General features: G+C 40.3%; 1 protein-coding gene across 4 annotated transcripts in view; it reads left to right on the forward strand.

The window, feature by feature from the left end:
- The window catches only part of LOC139155268 (kremen protein 2-like), a 119,613-nt gene extending 109,101 nt beyond the window's left edge, over positions 1–10,512 (forward strand). For 2 of the 4 annotated variants that reach the window (XM_070730389.1, XM_070730386.1), the window contains 3 exons: positions 1,054–1,126; positions 5,383–6,656; positions 9,794–10,512. In XM_070730389.1, coding sequence (XP_070586490.1) covers positions 1,054–1,126; positions 5,383–5,680 — 371 coding nt within the window. In that variant the 3' untranslated portion in view covers positions 5,681–6,656; positions 9,794–10,512. The remainder of the gene's footprint in view (positions 1–1,053; positions 1,127–5,382; positions 6,657–9,793) is intronic. The other 2 variants (XM_070730387.1, XM_070730388.1) reach the window with 2 other exon arrangements.
- The last annotated feature ends 6,963 nt before the right edge of the window (positions 10,513–17,475 follow it).

Consider the following 17,475-nt stretch of genomic DNA (forward strand, 5'->3'; position numbering starts at 1 on the left):
TAGGCTGAGGGGAAAAAAATGTAGTGCATTACTTTCTGGGCGATCCTTGTATATTTGTATTCCAAATTGGGTGAATGAACACACCTAGGATTCCTAGCCAATAACCTCTCATTTGGGACGAGACTCTGAATCTATTGCATGGGAAAACAACAAAAGCAAGATAAATCAGATCTCTACTCAGGGAAACAGGGCAGGGTGAATGCAAAGTTAGCAAGTTCGTAGATAGTATATGCTTATTTGGCACATCTTTTTCTGCTGCCTTTACGGGAATGGGAAAAGTGGTTTGGAAAACTCCCTTTTTGGCTTCTGTTCAGGCTCTGCCTTACCTGACTTCAGTTCTACTAAGTGTTGCTCTGCCAGTTTCAAATCTGTCTGTTAAGCCAGGGGGACTAAGATGAGCACACCAAGACGAAGCCAAATTTTTTCAGCTTGGCATATACTTTTATGACGCAGTCAAAGAAGAATGGAATGCATGCTGTCATTGGCTACGTTTTTGATTGGCTTGTGTTCATGCAAACCTGCATGTGTGTATACTGTATATAAACATACCATACATAGACGTATACTGGGTGACATATATTTTCATGGCGAGTATCTCCAGTTCTGAAGTTTGGGAACATTGGCATCAGTAAACCACTCCTCTTGTCCATCAGGCTATGTGAGGATTTTATATAACTGGGTGTCATCTTCTAGCCTTTTATCTCCTCCAGAATAATGAGGTTTCTGCTCTGCATTATTTACCCCATCTGGAGGACATTGGTGCTATTCAGTATATTAAACATAGCACCACCTAGTGGCAGAGGTTTTGCAATTACAGGTAGGCCAGTGGAGGGTTTTAAAACTGCCCCCTGTTAAGGCAAAGCGAACCTGGCTTGGAGTTCTGTGATCACTTTTGTTTTTTTAGTGGCAGGAATTTAGAGGTCTTGAATTCCAATCCATTTGGAAGGCATCAGGCTGAGGAGGGCTCTTGTGTTTAGCATGATTAATGGTTCAACATTTCTTGAACATTTTGTTGAAGACCCCATTGATTTCTTCTGTTCTTTTGTGACACAGCTTGGGTGATGTACACGGCCACAGGGACCTTCATCTTAGCCATCATCCTTGTCTCATACCATTTGCGCAAGAGGTAGGTTCAGGCTGACTGGGAGATGTTGTGTAATTTGTTTGTTCCAATTCCTAGAAGCACAGGCATACCTGCTCAGAAGAAGGAGTGGTGGCTTTCCTTCCTGTTTTGCAGGATGAAAGGGAATATAGTTTGGAAAAAGGTTAAGGCCCAGAAATTGAAAATAAGGTGTGTGAAGGCTAATTCCCTGAGCCCCATGAAAGAAAAGTTGTCATCAAGCACAGAGGTCCTTGACTTATGACTACTTATAACTTTAAATAGGGAAGAAAATGGTAAGCAAGCACCCGTCTACTTTTCAGGAGTTTACATCACCAGGACCAGATAAATTATACCCCAAGGTTCTGAAGGAATTGGCAGACGAGATCTCAGAACCACTGAATTGTATCCTGGAACACCAGAGAAACTGTCAAAAGGGCTATGAAGATGTTTCCATCTTCAAAAAAAGGGAAAAATAGATCCAGGAAACTACAGACCTATTGCCCTGACATAAATACCAGGGGAGATTCTAGAAAAGATAATCAAGCAACGAATCAGCAAACACCTAGAAGCAAACAAAATAATAACCAAAAGTCCAACATGGGTTTGTCAAAAACAGATCATGTCAGACTAATCTTATCACATTATTGACAAAATAATAAAATTAGCAGATCAGCGGAATGCTGTCAATATAATTTACTTGGACTTCATTAAGGTATTTGATAAAGTAGACCATAATCTACTACTTGATAAAATAGAAAAATGTGAGTTAGACAGCATCATCACCAGATGGATTCATAAATGGCTGACCAACCGCACTCAACATTTAGTCCTCAATGGAACTGCGTCTACATAGAGGGAAGTACACAGCGGAAGTATGCAGACAACACCAAACTGGCAAGAATAGCTGTCCACAAGATAGGCTTAAGATACAGAAGAATATTGACAGCTTTGAACATTGGATGTAATCTAACAAAATGAAATTTAATGGTGAAAAAAGTAAGGTTCTGCATTTAGGCAAGAAAAACAAAATACACAGTATATCAACAATAATAAGTGCAAGAGGGGTCTTGGAGCCTTAGTGGACAACTATTTAAATATGAGCCAGCAGTGTGCAGCAGCTGCCAAAAAAGCCAACTCAGTTCTAGGCTGCATTAACAGAGGGATAGAATCAAGATCACGTGAAGTGTTAATACCATTTTATAAAGCCTTGGTAAGACCACACTTAAATACTGCATCCAATTTTGATTGCCATGATGTAAAAAAGATGTTAAGATTCCAAAAAGAATGCAGAGAAGAGCAATAAAAATGATTAGGGGACTGGAGGCTAAAACATATGAAGAATGGTTGCGGGAACTAGGCATGTCTAGTTTAAGGAAAAGAAGGACTACTAGGGTGACATAATAGCAGTGTTCCAATATCTCATGGGGTTACCACAAAGAAGAGGGCATCTAGCTATTCTTCAAAGTATCTAAGGGTAGAGCAAGAAGCAATAGGTGGAAACTAATCAAGGAAAGAAGCAACTTAAAACTTAGGAGAAATTTCTGGACAGTTAGAACAATTAATCAGTGGAACAACTTGTCTCTGGAAGTTGCAAATTCTCCAACACTGCAAGTTTTAAAGAGGAGATTGGATAACTGTTTGTCTGAAGTGGTGTAGGGTTTCCTGTCTAAGCAGGGGATTGGACTAGAAGATCTGCAAGGTCCCTTCCAACTCTGTTATTCTGTTCTATTATTTTGACTCTGTGCGATGTATTTACACAAGGTACTGTGTATACTTATACTGTACTTTCGCTATAGTTGTGTTAAGCCCAGGTTTAGCATTTTCAGTACAAGCATTTTAGTTACACAATCATTTTGCCTCATTCTTGGAACTTTAGGTATGTAGAAATTGTTGCTTCTTTTTGTAATCTTCAAATGTTTTCTCACTTACCTAAAACAAACAAAAGAGCTTTGCTAAGAAGAAAAGGACGGAATGTAGGCCAGTCCTCAACTTATGACCATAACCGAGCCCCAAATCCCTGTTGCTAAGTGACATTTCTTGTGAGCTTTGCCCCATTTTATGACCTTTCTTGCCCAGTTGTTAAGTGAATCGGTTGTTAAATTAATAGCACAGTTCTTAAGTGAATCTGGATTCTCCCATTGACTTTGCCTTCAGGAGCTGGCTGGGAATATATGTCATAAGTATATGGCAGTGGCCAAGTGCCCAAATTCTGATCACGTGGCTGTGGTGATGCCGCAATGGTTATAAATGTGAAAAATGGTTAAATTACATATTTCACGGCCACTGTAATTTCAAATAGTCGCTAAACAAATGGTTATAAGTCAAGGACTAAATGTAGCTGCATGATATGTTTGATTGATGTAATTTGAGACCCTCCATTTAGAAGCACGCTTTGTCAGCTAGAGCAAAAATGCGGAAATCAATTGGTTTCACTGATTTAATTTAGCTTCATATGAATTGGGTCCATTATCCTCCTCATTCTGGTATATATTGATCGGCCTTGATTGGCCTGATGGAAGTGGTAGTCCAAGTACTACGAGGAGGCCTATGTTAAAGTTAGAATGGGCAACCAACATAACCCCAGGACTCCACTTCTGGGTTAAAGTGCTGCCCACCCGTTTTTCCCTGAAGTTAGCACAGAGGGGAAAGTAGTTGAGTGAATGGCCAATGGTAAACCTTGGCCATTCACTGCTCCACCAGGGCCATTCCCTCAACCACTTTTGGTGTCTATTATCTTGGTTACATCTGTCAAAGCTGCTGCTGAATGGCTTCATTTTGATTTTTGAATGGGCCCATTCATTCATTCATTCATTCGTTCATTCTCCGGGACCGCCTTCTGCTGCATGAATCCCAGTGACCAGTTAGGTCCCACAGAGTTGGCCTTCTCTGGGTCCCGTCGACTAAACAATGTCGTCTGCCGGGACCCAGGGGAAGAGCCTTCTCTGTGGCAGCCCTGACCCTCTGGAACCAGCTCCCCCCAGAGATTAGGATTGCCCCCACCCTCCTTGCCTTTCGTAAACTCCTTAAAACCCACCTCTGCCATCAGGCATGGAGGAATTGAGACATTTCCCCCAGGCCTATATAGTTTATGCACGGTATGTTTGTGTGTATGTTTTGCTTTTAAAATAAGGGGTTTTTAGTTACTTTTAAATTAGATTTGTTGTACATTGTTTCATTATTGTTGTGAGCCGCCCCGAGTCTGCGGAGTAAGTAAGTAAGTAAGTAAGTAAGTAAGTAAGTAAGTAAGTAAGTAAGTAAGTAAGTAAATTAATAAATAAATAACCTCCTACTCAAGCAGGAGACCTTATACCCTTTCAGACAAATGAATGTTGGAGCACCCAAAATTTCTCGAAGCAAGTTCTCACTGTCACCACAAGCCAAAGGAAACTCTTATGCTCATGGTGAATTGAAAGAAGAACCACCTACCCCAGACCCAATGAAAGAAGACCCCCCTCCCCCAGGCCTAAGTTATAGCCAAACTCACTTAGTTCAAGGAACTAAGCATTAATGAAGGGGACTGAGTATTAAAGGCTGAGGTGGAGGATGACAAATGATCAGAGGGGAGGAGGCCTACCAATATCTTCCCAAACTCCTCCAGTTGTCACATCAGCAACAGGTCAATTGATCTTATCTCCAAGATAATGGATTACCAAAAAGCTATCAATTTTACACATTTTGAAGCTGGTTGGTTTATAGGGGAAAAGATAGCTAAAGGCAATTTAGAAATGTACCAGATAGTCTGTGTTTAGTTACCGCAATTGCAACCCACAGTTCAGTTGTTAACATAGAAACATAGAAGACCGACTGCAGAAAAAGACCTCATGGTCCATCTAGTCTGCCTTATACTATTTCCTGTATTTTATCTTACAATGGATTATATGTTTATCCCAGGCATGTTTAAATTCAGTTACTGTGGATTTACCAACCACATCTGCTGGAAGTTTGTTCCAAGGATCTACTAAATCAAAAATGATCTCTAACTGAAATTACCACTCTGCTTTTAATCTAATGTTAGTTCTCCTTTGTTTTACAGACCTGCAGAGGTTTTTTTAAAAAATGCAAAGATTGGTGCCAATTACTTTTCCAATCACCATTGCACCTGTAAATGGTTGCTAAACAAGATAGTTGCTAAACAAATTTACCTGTATCACCCACTCCCTGGGAAAACGATAAGAAATTATTTGCTTTGTGAAAGGCATTGGGCACGATTGTGTGGCTACTGCTGACGTCTTGCTATCAGAGTTTGCTGGCCGTGTCACCTGTTTCTCCCTCTTTTACAGGACTTGCCTTTTTGTACAAAAGAAGACAGGGAATTCTTTAGTCCCATTCTCCTCCAAAGGGCCACGGAACCGCTGCCAGTGTCTCGGGGGCGAAGCGTGGGCTGTAGCCTACCGACATACCCGTGTGGTGATCTGCACGACGCGTGGGGCCCCCCACCACCGTCCCCTGCACAACGGGAGTGGAGTTGCTGGGGGAGATGATGAGACATCCTCCGATTGCTCGTGCCTATGCCACAGCTACGAGAACCTTTCTTCCACCAACCAGTCCTCTCTCAAATCTCTTATCTCCACCATCTGAGAAGCCCAGATCCTGCAGCTTGTGACTTTTACTGCCAGACGGTTAAAGCAAACCTTCCTTGGTTCATTAGGGGCAAAAAGACTGAGGCCTTAACAGTGTTTAGACACTCAAGATGGGTGACTGTGGCTCTAGGCTGAGAACCACATTCCAGACGGCCAAAGGTCACTGAGTAGCAAGTCTTCATAACAATATCCTCCACAACCCAGCTTTCTTTGAGTCAGGAAAAGCCTGAGGGAGTAGCTCTTGGGGAAGACGTGTCAGATTAATTTAATCTCAAAGCAGCCTTCATGGCACTGGAATTTTGTAAAAATGTCCTGTTTGGACAAAGAGGACTGGTGGAAACTCCCTTCATACCAGAAGTATTCCCCAATGGCATTATGGAGTAATGTAGGTCTGTGTGAACACCTGTTCCTTGTAATTGATGGAAGGGGGAAAACTTTGGAAGGAATGGAGGCCTGGGTATAGAATGCTTGATGAATTTTTGGACCCTGGCTAGGGAAAACCGGTTCTCATTTTGTGGTGGTTATCATCGGTGAGACATTCCGAAGACCTCGAGAACCACGGAAACATTATTTACTTCAGGGAATTTTGTAGACATGCCAAAGAAAGAGGAAAAGGGAAACTAGCTGTCCTTTGCTCCACAGGTACAGGATGGATTTTGGAACTTGAAGCCTTCATTAAATTATTTTCCTATTGGCAAGGATGTTATAAGTCACCAGCTCTGTTGGGTTGTGGTTCAGAGCGTGATAGATTTTCTGCTTTCCTGGACTGTGTAGGAGATACACTGGATTGTCCATTTTTCATTGAACTTGGCTCATTTCTGTGAGTATTTTGCTACTAATAGTGGGGAACCAAGCGATCTTGAATAAGAGAACAGGTTCTGGAAGAAAGTGAGGACCATTGGTACGTTCTCCTGACTTTTGCTAATCTGGTTTCAGATTCCTGGTTTCCTACTGGACCTGCAGTATTTTGGGAGGTAAGGTGTGGTGGGGCTGTCCCTAAGGCTCTGTGAGTCCTGCAGTTGTAGCCAAGATTTGGATGGCTATGCTTCTATGCTGTTCTTTTTTGTTTTAAAAAAGGTACAAAATATTACTAAGCTGCTCAAAAAAATAAAGGGAACACTTAAACAATACAATATAACTCCAAGTAAATCAAACTTCTGTAAAATCAAACTGTCCACTTAGGAAGCAACACCGATTGACAATTTCACATGCTGTTGTGCACATTCAACTTTGTACAGCACAAAGGATTTAATGAGAATATTTCATTCATTCAGATCTTGGATGTGTTATTTGATTGTTCCCTTTATTTTTTTGAACAGTGTATATAGGGTGGCAACCAAAATCCTTAAGAGCCTTGAGGAATTCCCAAATAAGGGTTTTTCACAAGGTTGGGATGAATTTTATGAGAGGATGAGCAAGACAGACAAGGACTATATAAAATTATGCAGAATGAATAATCACCAATAGTAGAATATGAATATATGCAATGACATGCATTCTTCATGTCACATAGCAAATCCTAGCTAATGGGACAAAATCTGCTGCATACAAATAGTGTGTTATTTTATTGAACCATAGACTAGATTGATGGTGATGAGGTTGTTAGCAAATCCTTGTGCCAAATTCTTTCAGTGTTCCTTCCCTAGTCATAATGGTTGCCAGTGCAGAATTGTTTAAAAGAAGAGGACAGCATAATCTATTGTTTTTATTTCCTGTTTGAAGTAGAATAGAATAAAATAGAATTCTTTATTGGCCAAATGCGATTGGACACACAAGGAATTTGTCACTGGTGCATATGCTTTTTAAAAGAAAATACAGTGATCCCTCGATTTTCGCGATCTCGATCTTCGCGAAACGCTATATCGCGATTTTTCCACCCGATGACGTCACTCTCTTCCTTTCTTTCTCAACTTTCTTTCTCTCTCTCTTTCTCTATCTTGCTTCTTCCTCTCTCACACTCTCTTCCTCCCTCTCTCATCTCTCTCTTTCCTTCTCTCTCTTTCTCTATCTCTCCCCCTCTTGCTGGTGGGCGGCGGGCGGGCCAGCGGGGGCATCAGTGAGGAGCCGGGGTTTCCCCTTTGCGTGGGCGGCTGGGAAACCCCGATCTTCGTCTGCTCGCTGCTGCTGCGCCAAGCAGATCAGCTGCTGGGCGGCCGAAGGAACCTTCCCTGGGTCTTCCCCCTCTTGCTGGCGGGCGGGCGAGCGGCGGGCATCAGCGAGGAGCCGGGGTTTCCCCTTTGCGTGGGTGGCCGGGAAGACCCAGGGAAGGTTCCTTCGGCTGCCCAGAAGCTGATCTGCTCGGTAGTGCAGCAGCAGCGAGGAGCCGAATCGGGGTTTCCCCTTTGCGTGGGCGGCGGGGAACGCAAACTCCACCATCTACGCATGCGCGGCCATAGAAAAAAAGGGCGCGCATGCGCAGATGGTGTTTTTACTTCCGCAACCCTACATCGCGAAAAATCGATTATCGCGAAGGGTCTTGGAACGGAACCCTCGCGATAATAGAGGGATCACTGTATACATTTGTCAAGAATCACGAGGTACAACACTTAATGATTGTCACAGAGTACAAATAAGTACCCAGTAGCATCTGCTTAGCCACAATGTGAAACTGGATCAAGAACAAGTATGCCATTGATTTAATGCAGTGTACTTCAAACTTGGCAATTGTAAGATGACTAAACTTCAACTGCCTTTCTGGCTAGAGGATTCTGGGAGTTAAAGAACACATATCTTAAAATTGCCAAGTTTTAAGAACCTGATGTAACCTATCAGGTTTTTTAACGAATGTACCATCTTTAGGGGAGAACAAGAGAAGACCTTATTCTTTCAACATCTAGGAAAGTCAGCTTTTCTGAGTGTGATCCATTAGCTCTTATATTCTTCATCTGAGAATGGTGTTTGGGGGGAGGGTCTGCTCCAGCTATGAACTTCAAAACAGTATCTCCTAGATCAGTGATGGCAAACTTATGGCATGGGTGCCATAGGTGGCATACGTAGCCATGTCTGCTGGCACGTGAGCTGATTCCCTAGCTCAGCACCAACATGCATGTACACACCGGCCAGCTGATTTTCGTCTCATATGGAGGCTTTGGGGGTGCATTTTCAGCTTCTAGAGGGCCTCCGGGGGAATGGGGGAGGGCATTTTCACCTTCCACAGGCTCCAGTGTAACCTCTGGAGCCTGGGGAGGGTGAAAAACAAGCCTACTGGGCCCACCAGAAGTTGGGAAATGGGCTGTTTCTAGCCTCCAGAAGGCCTCGGAGAGGCAGGGGAGGCAATTTTCACCCTCCCCGGGCATTGAATTATGGGTGTGGGCACTCACGCAGGCATGACAGTGTGTGCGCAAATGCTTTCGGCACCCGAGAGAAAAAAGGTTCACCATCACTATTCTAGATCAGGGGTGTCAAACTCGATTTCATGAGAGCAGCATCAGTTTGTGTTTGGTCTCAAGGGTTCAGGTGGGCATGGCCAGATCGACATCACTCATAGGGGGCACTTATGTTGGCCTGAGCAAAGTGACATTTGGGAATGACTCCCTTGGCCGTCCTGGACTCTGTTTTAGCTGGCAGAGAGTTGCAGGAAGCCATTGCAGTTGAAAACGGAGCTCGGGTAGGCTCCACGCTGGCAGAGGCAATGTGAACCAGTCCTTCACTGTTTCAAGATGGCGCTGCCATATCTAAGCATTTGGATTTGGCCTGCAAGCTTTGACCTTGACTAGATTTTTACCAACCTGATACCCTCCAACCGAGATCCTTGTTATAAGCTTTCCCCAAATTTAGTACAAATCAGAACACAACAATTACAGAAATATATTATTATAAAATTAATCTATAATTTAATAGCCGAACAAAGTTTAAGGGAAGCTAGGAATTACAGTCCTAGTACTTTTAGAGTAGGATTTATTTGTATGGGCATCCCTTGTGTGTATCCCAGGAAGGGGAGAGTACTAATTAGGGAAAATTTGTGACTATTTTGTGTGTGAGCGTGTGTTTTGTGTGTGTGTGTGTGTGTGTGCATAATTCATGAACAGAATGTACTGAATGTTTCCGTTCCAATCATTTTAATTTCAGGATCTTTGACCTTGTTTATACACATGCCTTTTGTCAATATTAGGTACCAGAAACCAGTCTTTGGAACTCTTCAATGACTTGTAAGAAGACGGGTCCAGAAATTTTTAAGACTGAAAGAGAACAAGACTAAATCTAAACTTAAGACCATGACTCGGAAGCTGTTTTGTGTTCAGCCCTGAAATATGTGAAAGAATAAAGAGAGCCTCTGAACATCAGTAAAATACTTTTCCTCAACAATTAGTATCTACCGGTACATCAAGTGCCTAGGGCAGCATTGTAAAACTGAGGGCTGGCAGATCTGTCTCTTGATGGGCCGCACCCAATGTTGGTTAGCTCTCAGTTTTAGAATCATTTTGTGGCAACTGGAAATTATTACAAGCCACGATTTCCTATTTCCTGGAAGGATGCTGAAATAGTATTCTGTTGATAGCAGCCCATTGGGCAGTTTTAAATACCAAACCACACATGGAATGGGTCCCTTTTCCACAAAAGGAGACCTGGGTTAATGCTCCGTCTTTCTCCCTGCTGAATCTCCAGGGCCTTATTCTAGAATCATTTACTATAGAATTTACATTGAAACATATTTGGTATTTGTTCTGTCCTTTCAATGAATCGAATCCATATCCGAAACTTTATTAGGCCAACTCCCCGTGGTCATTCTGTTGTATAGAATTGAAATTTGTTTAATTATTTAACTTATTATGAAATAATTGTGCTGCATGTATATTAAGAAAAACATAATAAAGCAGGTAGCCATTGAAATTAATTGTGTGGTGTGGTTTGAAAATACAGATTGGGTGGAAACACCTTCATGTTCAGAAGTTTTTTTTAAATACAGCAGTAAATCTTTAAAAAAATATTCCTACTGAAATAAAAAAAAAATCTGGAATACAATAGAATCTACTGTATGCAGGAAAAGTAATCATCTTGCTGATATCAGCACTCTGCTGATGTTGTAACACAATCAGCTGAAGAACCCAGCTGCTCTGTGAGCTTTATAAAACCATGATTCTGCTTGCAGAAGAGACATTTGACCTTCCTTGACCTTCAGCCAGGGAACACAGTGAAGCTGATGCCCCCACTGCATCCCTGCCTCCTTCCTAGCAACTTTCTGAAATCAGTTGCAAACCCGCATCTGTGTGATCAGTAGAGGGAGAGAGGAGAGGACTTATCCTCCACTGAGAATGGTTTGCAAAACCCCCAAAATCTGATACAGCAAGTTTTATATCCTGCCCATCCCTCAATTCTGTATTGTACATGTATAGTTTACATCAATGAGGTGTCCCAGATGTACAGGAATTATTATTATTATTATTATTATTATTATTATTATTATTATTATTATTATTTATTGGATTTGTATGCCGCCCCTCTCTGCAAACTCGGGGCGGCTAACAATGATTAAAAAACAGCATGTAACAATCCAATTAATAAAACAACTAAAAACCCTTATAGTAAAACCAAACATACACACAAACATACCATGCATAACTTGTAACGGCCTAGGGGGAAAGAATATCTTAACTCCCCCGTGTATTGCATGTATTGGTAGATAGGTGACCCTTATTGTCATTTTGCACTGTTGGAGGGATGTTATTTTGTTACTTACCTTAGCCCAGGGCTGTCAAAACCCCAGGCTGCATATGTCACATGCTGGCCAGGCCCATGACCGGTTTAGTGAATGGGGGAAAAGTCATGATGTGTCATTTGCAGTGATGGGCTACCAAAATTTTTACTACCACACTGTGGGCATGGCTTATGCATTTTGTTTCAACATCTTTCAGTGCAAATTGGGTGCTCTAGGGTGGAGCTCCAAATTTTGCTACCGGAACTGCGTTCCTGACCATTTCTGTAGAAGCCCATCATTGGTCATATGACACCTCCGCAACAATGCTAGGGTGGGTTCTAAACTTTTTACTGCTGGTTCTGTGGGCGTGGCTAGGGGGCATGTGACTGAGTGGGCGTGGCCAACTTGATGACACTCATACACACTCACTCACAAGAAAACAGCAAAAGTATGAAATATACACAGTAACTTGTGTTAATATATCACACAGAATCAGAATAACAGAACAGAATAACAGTTGGAAGGGACCTTGGAGGTCTTCTAGTCCAACCCCCTGCTTAGGCAGGAAACACTACACCAGACAAATGATTATTCAATCTCTTCTTTAAAATGTACAGTGTTGGAACAGTCACAACTTCTGGAGGCAAGCTGTTCCACTGATGAATTATTCTAATTGTCAGGAAATTTCTCCTTAGTTCTAAGTTGCTTCTCTCCATAATTACCCCATTGCTTCTTGTTGTACCCTAAGGTGCTTTGGAGAATAGCTGGACGCCCTCTTCTTTGTGGCAGCCCCTGAGATGTTAAAACATTATGTTTCCAAATGTAAAATAATGCACTGGGGAAAAGGAATCCTCAATCTGAGTATTGTATTGGCAGTTCTGTGTTAGCAAAAACTTCAGAAGACAAGGATTTAGGGGTAGTGATTTCTGACAGTCCCAAAATGGTTGAGCAGTGTGGTCGGGCAATAGGAAAAGCAAGTAGGATGCTTGGCTGCATAGCTAGAGGTATAACAAGCAGGAAGACGGAGATTGTGATCCCCTTATATAGAGCGCTGGTGAGACCACATTTGGAATACTGTGTTCAATTCTGGAGACCTCACCTACAAAAAGATATTGACAAAATTGAAAGGGTCCAAAGACGGGCTACAAGAATGGTGGAAGGTCTTAAGCATAAAATGTATCAGGAAAGACTTAATGAACTCAATCTGTATAGTCTGGAGGACAGAAGGAAAAGGGGGGACATGATCGAAACATTTAAATATGTTAAAGGGTTAAATAAGGTCCAGGAGGGAAATGTTTTTAATAGGAAAGTGAACCCAAGAACAAGGGGACACAATCTGAAGTTAGTTGGGGGAAAGATCAGAAGCAATGTGAGAAAATATTATTTCACTGAAAGGGTAGTAGATCCTTGGAACAAACTTCCAGTAGACGTGGTTGGTAAATCCACAGTAGCTGAATTTAAACATGCCTGGGATAAACATACTGTATATCCATTGTAAGATAAAATACAGGAAATAGTATAAGGGCAGACTAGATGGACCATGAGGTCTTTTTCTGCCATCAGTCTTCTATGTTTCTATGTTTCTATGTCCCCCCAGTCCTTCTTTTCATTAAACTAAACATACCTCATTACTGCAACTATTCTTCATATGTTTTATCCTCCAGTCCCCTAATCATCTTTATGGTCTTCTCTGCACTCTGCACCCTACCTAGCCACACCTACCAAAATGATGGCAAATTTATTTTGGTACTCTGACAGATGGGAGGGGGTGAAAAATAGACAGCAGGAGGATTTAGGGTGTGGAAAAACCGTAACTTTCCTAAAAGGAATCTAAGCATTCAACTTTGAAGTTCAGAGGACACACCTATGTTATAAAACCGGCAGGCGAATTGTGGGGAAAGACAACTGGAAGGAAAGTGTGGGAGATAGGAAAAAATGCAGGTGTGGTGCTGGACTATTCAAGCGGGGCGTGAGGGAGTTAGGAAAGTTCACCCAATCCTGGTTTGGGACAAGTGTGGGGAGAAAGAACCTGCTGCAACTTCAAAAAACATCCCCAGGTGTGGTGAGAGCTGTGGGAAACCGCAGGGCCTGGATTGCATACACCTGCTTATGACCTGCAATCATATGTGTTGCCCCCACCGCATCCCAGGTTCCTCCTATTGCAGCTTAAGTGCAATATTGAAGGAGACCTCTAAAGTATTTGGACCAAGTAATAGCACGACAAAGCAACGCATGCGAGTCCATGCATCTCTCATTATCAACTATACTTTGTATCAATTGCACTTTGCACACTTGCATTTATTTCCCTTGGTGTCTACTAACTGTGGGGAATAAACAAAGGGAACAAATTATCTATATTGTGACATTGTGATGCAAGCCCATTGCTTGTGTACTTGGGTTAGATACAACTGAGCAGATACAGTACATTGGCCCAGATAAAGTGTACGGTACCCTCCATTGGACAGGATTCATAAAAGACACAATAACGAATAAAGAAACACAACTTTTTCACCTGGATAAGACTAATATAGTCAAATTTGTCAGGAATATGGGCATTCTGTGGGTGAATGGTGAAAGAACCTGGACCTTGATTCATAAATTATTACCAATTAAAAAAATAAGTGAAGTAGTGCAATGCCAAACTGCATCAATGTTGTATCTTCCTTTTATATAAGGAGAAGCTTCTACAGTATGATTTGAATCCTCTCTTTCCACAATGGAAGAATGATTTACAGACCAGGAGTTTCTTCTTCAAAGTCTGTTTCAGCCAAACACTCCCTCTGATTGCAGATGAATCACTGTCAAAAGTCAGCAATTTGGGGGAAATGATATTTTATTTATTTATTTATTTGGATTTATATCCTGCTCCTCTCCGAGGACTCGGGATGGCTTACAACATATAAAAAACTATATATTATTAAAACTATGCAACATCATAATCCAATTAATTTAAAACAGTTAAGCTAAAATTCCCATAGTATTAAAATCAGTCATTGCCATCCACACAACAAACATGCATTACATTCACTGGGCTAGGGGGCTAGGGTCTTATGGCCCCAAGCCTGGTGGCACAAATGAGTCTTGAGACTCTTGTGGGAGGCCAGGAGGGTGGGGGCAATGCGGATCTCTGGGGAGAGCTGGTTCCAAATAGCAGTCCTTGCTAATATATTTTATAATATGCTAACTCGGGGATCTCAAACGCAATTTCATTGAAGGCCGTATCAGGGTTGTGTTTATGTGGTTAGACTAACACACAGAACTGTTGGGAATATTATTGAGCCCTGACTGTTTCTGAATTTGATAGCTTATTCAAGATCAGATCTAGTTAGGATTTGTAATTCCAACTCTCTGTGTTAGTCATAGAGCGTCTGAGTGTTGTATACCTTCAATACAACTTAAACAATTTATTGCTAATATTCCTTTCTGTATTGAATAAAATATTCTAACTATCCAAGCCATAGTACCTCCTTCCCATCCTTATTTGCTTTCTTAATAACTAAAACCCTTATCCAATGGTTAATTCACATTTGCTTGTATTTAATATTAATACTTAAAAATACAAATTCTCCATATATAGTTTCTATTCAGTAGTCTCTCTAATGGGGGTGAAATTCCTAAATTAATCATTTTTATTCTGTTCATTTCATCTTACTGTCATCCTCTTGGTGGTATAAAATATATTCATTAAATCTTAATTTCAATCTAATCCAGTTCTAATCACTCAAATTTCATATGTTAATACATCTCATACTATTGTAATTATAATCAATCATTCTTCTAATATCCTAGAGGTATTTATTAAATTAAAACTTAATCAATTATCACAATTTATATCCTTTTATACATTCCATTCATCTTATTCATTTTACCTATATTTCTTCCTCTTATTCATACCAATATCTAACAAGCTTTTGTTTTAATAAGTTAGTTCATTAACTAATTTTACAAAACCCATAATAATTCCAAAATTAAAACTAAAAAGCTAATTATTACATAATAATCAAATCCCAATCATTCTTCTTCTTTTAAAATTTCAAACATTGTATTTAGTTATAATCAAATTTACCTCTAATATCATATAAGAGTTTAGCAATTTTATGTGTAATTAGTGAACAAGTTTATAACAATTTATATCCCATTAATAAATTTCATTCAATATACTTGTTTTACTTCCTCTAAGTTCACATAAACATTAACAAATATACCAATTTCCATGCCTCTAATACTACTGATAATACTAAAAATATCAATATAATTTTTAAAAAGGACAAGGAAAGAAAAATACATTATCCTCATTTATTTCACCCATATTCAAACTTCATTTCCTCTTTTCTAATCTCTATTTCTTTCTTTCTTGTCATTTTGTACTCCCTTTTTATTTCCCCTTCCTTCCTTCTCCTTCTCTTTTTTTATACATTTTCTTCCTGTATATCTCAATCTCACCCCCTAAGTGCCCTTCTCTTAAAAATTTTAATTCCCTTTTTAGGTTGCCAAATCTTGTGTCTCTGTCCAAAACCTCTCCTTTTCTTATCACTGTTAATCCCAATGTAATATATATATATATATATATAGTTATGTTTGACCATGCCCCTCTCTTCGAAAACAATAAACATTGACAAAGTCATGATCTATCAGTTCCAAAAGACCACCATATTTGGATCTGTGTGCATCATATGAAAATTCATTACACAGTCCTAGACACTTGGGGAGTATTCGACTTGTGATATTGTAATATGAAATCTAGCATATAAATCTCATTTATTGCGTAAGAATGATGATGATGATGATGCACTTCATATACTGTAGTATTATAGAGATACCCTTGACATACAGTTTGCTTAGTGTCTATTCAAAGTCATAACAGCACAGAAAAAGTGATTTATAACTGTTTTATGCACTTAACAACTGCTGTGGCATCTCTATGGTCATGTGATAAACATTCAAATCCTTGGCAGCTAACTCATATTAATGGTGGTTGAAGTTTCTCAGGATTTTGTGATTAGCTTTTTTGCAAATTTCTGACAAGCAAAGTCAATGGGGAAGCCAGATTCACTTAACAATTAAATTACTAACTTAACAAATGGTATTCACTAAACAGTGGCAAGAAAGTTTGTAAAATGGGGCAAAACTCACTTATCAAATGTTTAACTTAACAATATATATTTTGGGACAAATTGTGGTTGTAAGTGGAGGACCACTTGTATATATTTTAATACAAATATGATATAAAATAATAGAATAGAATAACAGAATTGAAAGAGACCTTGGACTAGTCCAACTCCCTGCTTAGGCAGGAAAACCTTCACCACAAACGGTTATCCAACATCTTCTTTAAGACCTCCAATGTTGGGGCATTCACAACTTCTGGAGACTAGAAGATCTCCAATGTTGGGGCATTCATAACTTCTCCTCTAGTCCTTCTTTTCATTAAACTAGACACGATCAGTTCCTGCAACCATTTTCCTATGTTTTAACCTCCAGTTCATAATCATATTTGTTGTTGTTCTTTGCACTCTTTCTAGAGTCTCCATATTTTTGTCACATTGTGGCAACCAAAACTATTCCAAGATCTTATAAAGTGGTATTAACACTTCACATGATTTTGATTCTATCACTCTCTTTATGCAGCCTAGAACTGTGTTGGCTTTTTTGGCAGCTGCTGCACACTGTTGGTTCATATTTAAATGGTTGTCCACTAGGACTCCAAGATCCATCTCACAGTTACTAATGTCGAGCAAGTTAGCACATATAGTGTACCTGTGCATTTTGTTTTTCTTGCCTAAAGATCCTTCTGCCTATCATCCAGAGTGTTGGCTATTCCTGTTAGCTTGGTGTCATCTGCAAATTTGATGATTTCCCCATCTATCCTCTTGTCCAAGTCATTGATGAAAATATTGAAGAATACTGTGCCTAAAACAGAGCCTTGGTGTAGCCCAATACATACTTCCCTCCATGCGAATGCAGTTCAATTGAGGACTACAGGTTGAGTGTGGGTGGCCAGCCAGTTTTGAATGCATCTGGCGATGTTGCTATTTTTCTTCTTTGTGTAGTAGTAGGCTATGGTCTACTGTACTCTATCAAATGCCTTACTGAAGTCCACATAATAATTATTAAGACCCTATAAAATAGTTCTCCTCCAAGAAAATGTATGACTGTTG

Source organism: Erythrolamprus reginae, unplaced genomic scaffold (genome assembly GCF_031021105.1).
Source record: "Erythrolamprus reginae isolate rEryReg1 unplaced genomic scaffold, rEryReg1.hap1 H_1, whole genome shotgun sequence".
NCBI lineage: Eukaryota > Metazoa > Chordata > Lepidosauria > Squamata > Dipsadidae > Erythrolamprus > Erythrolamprus reginae.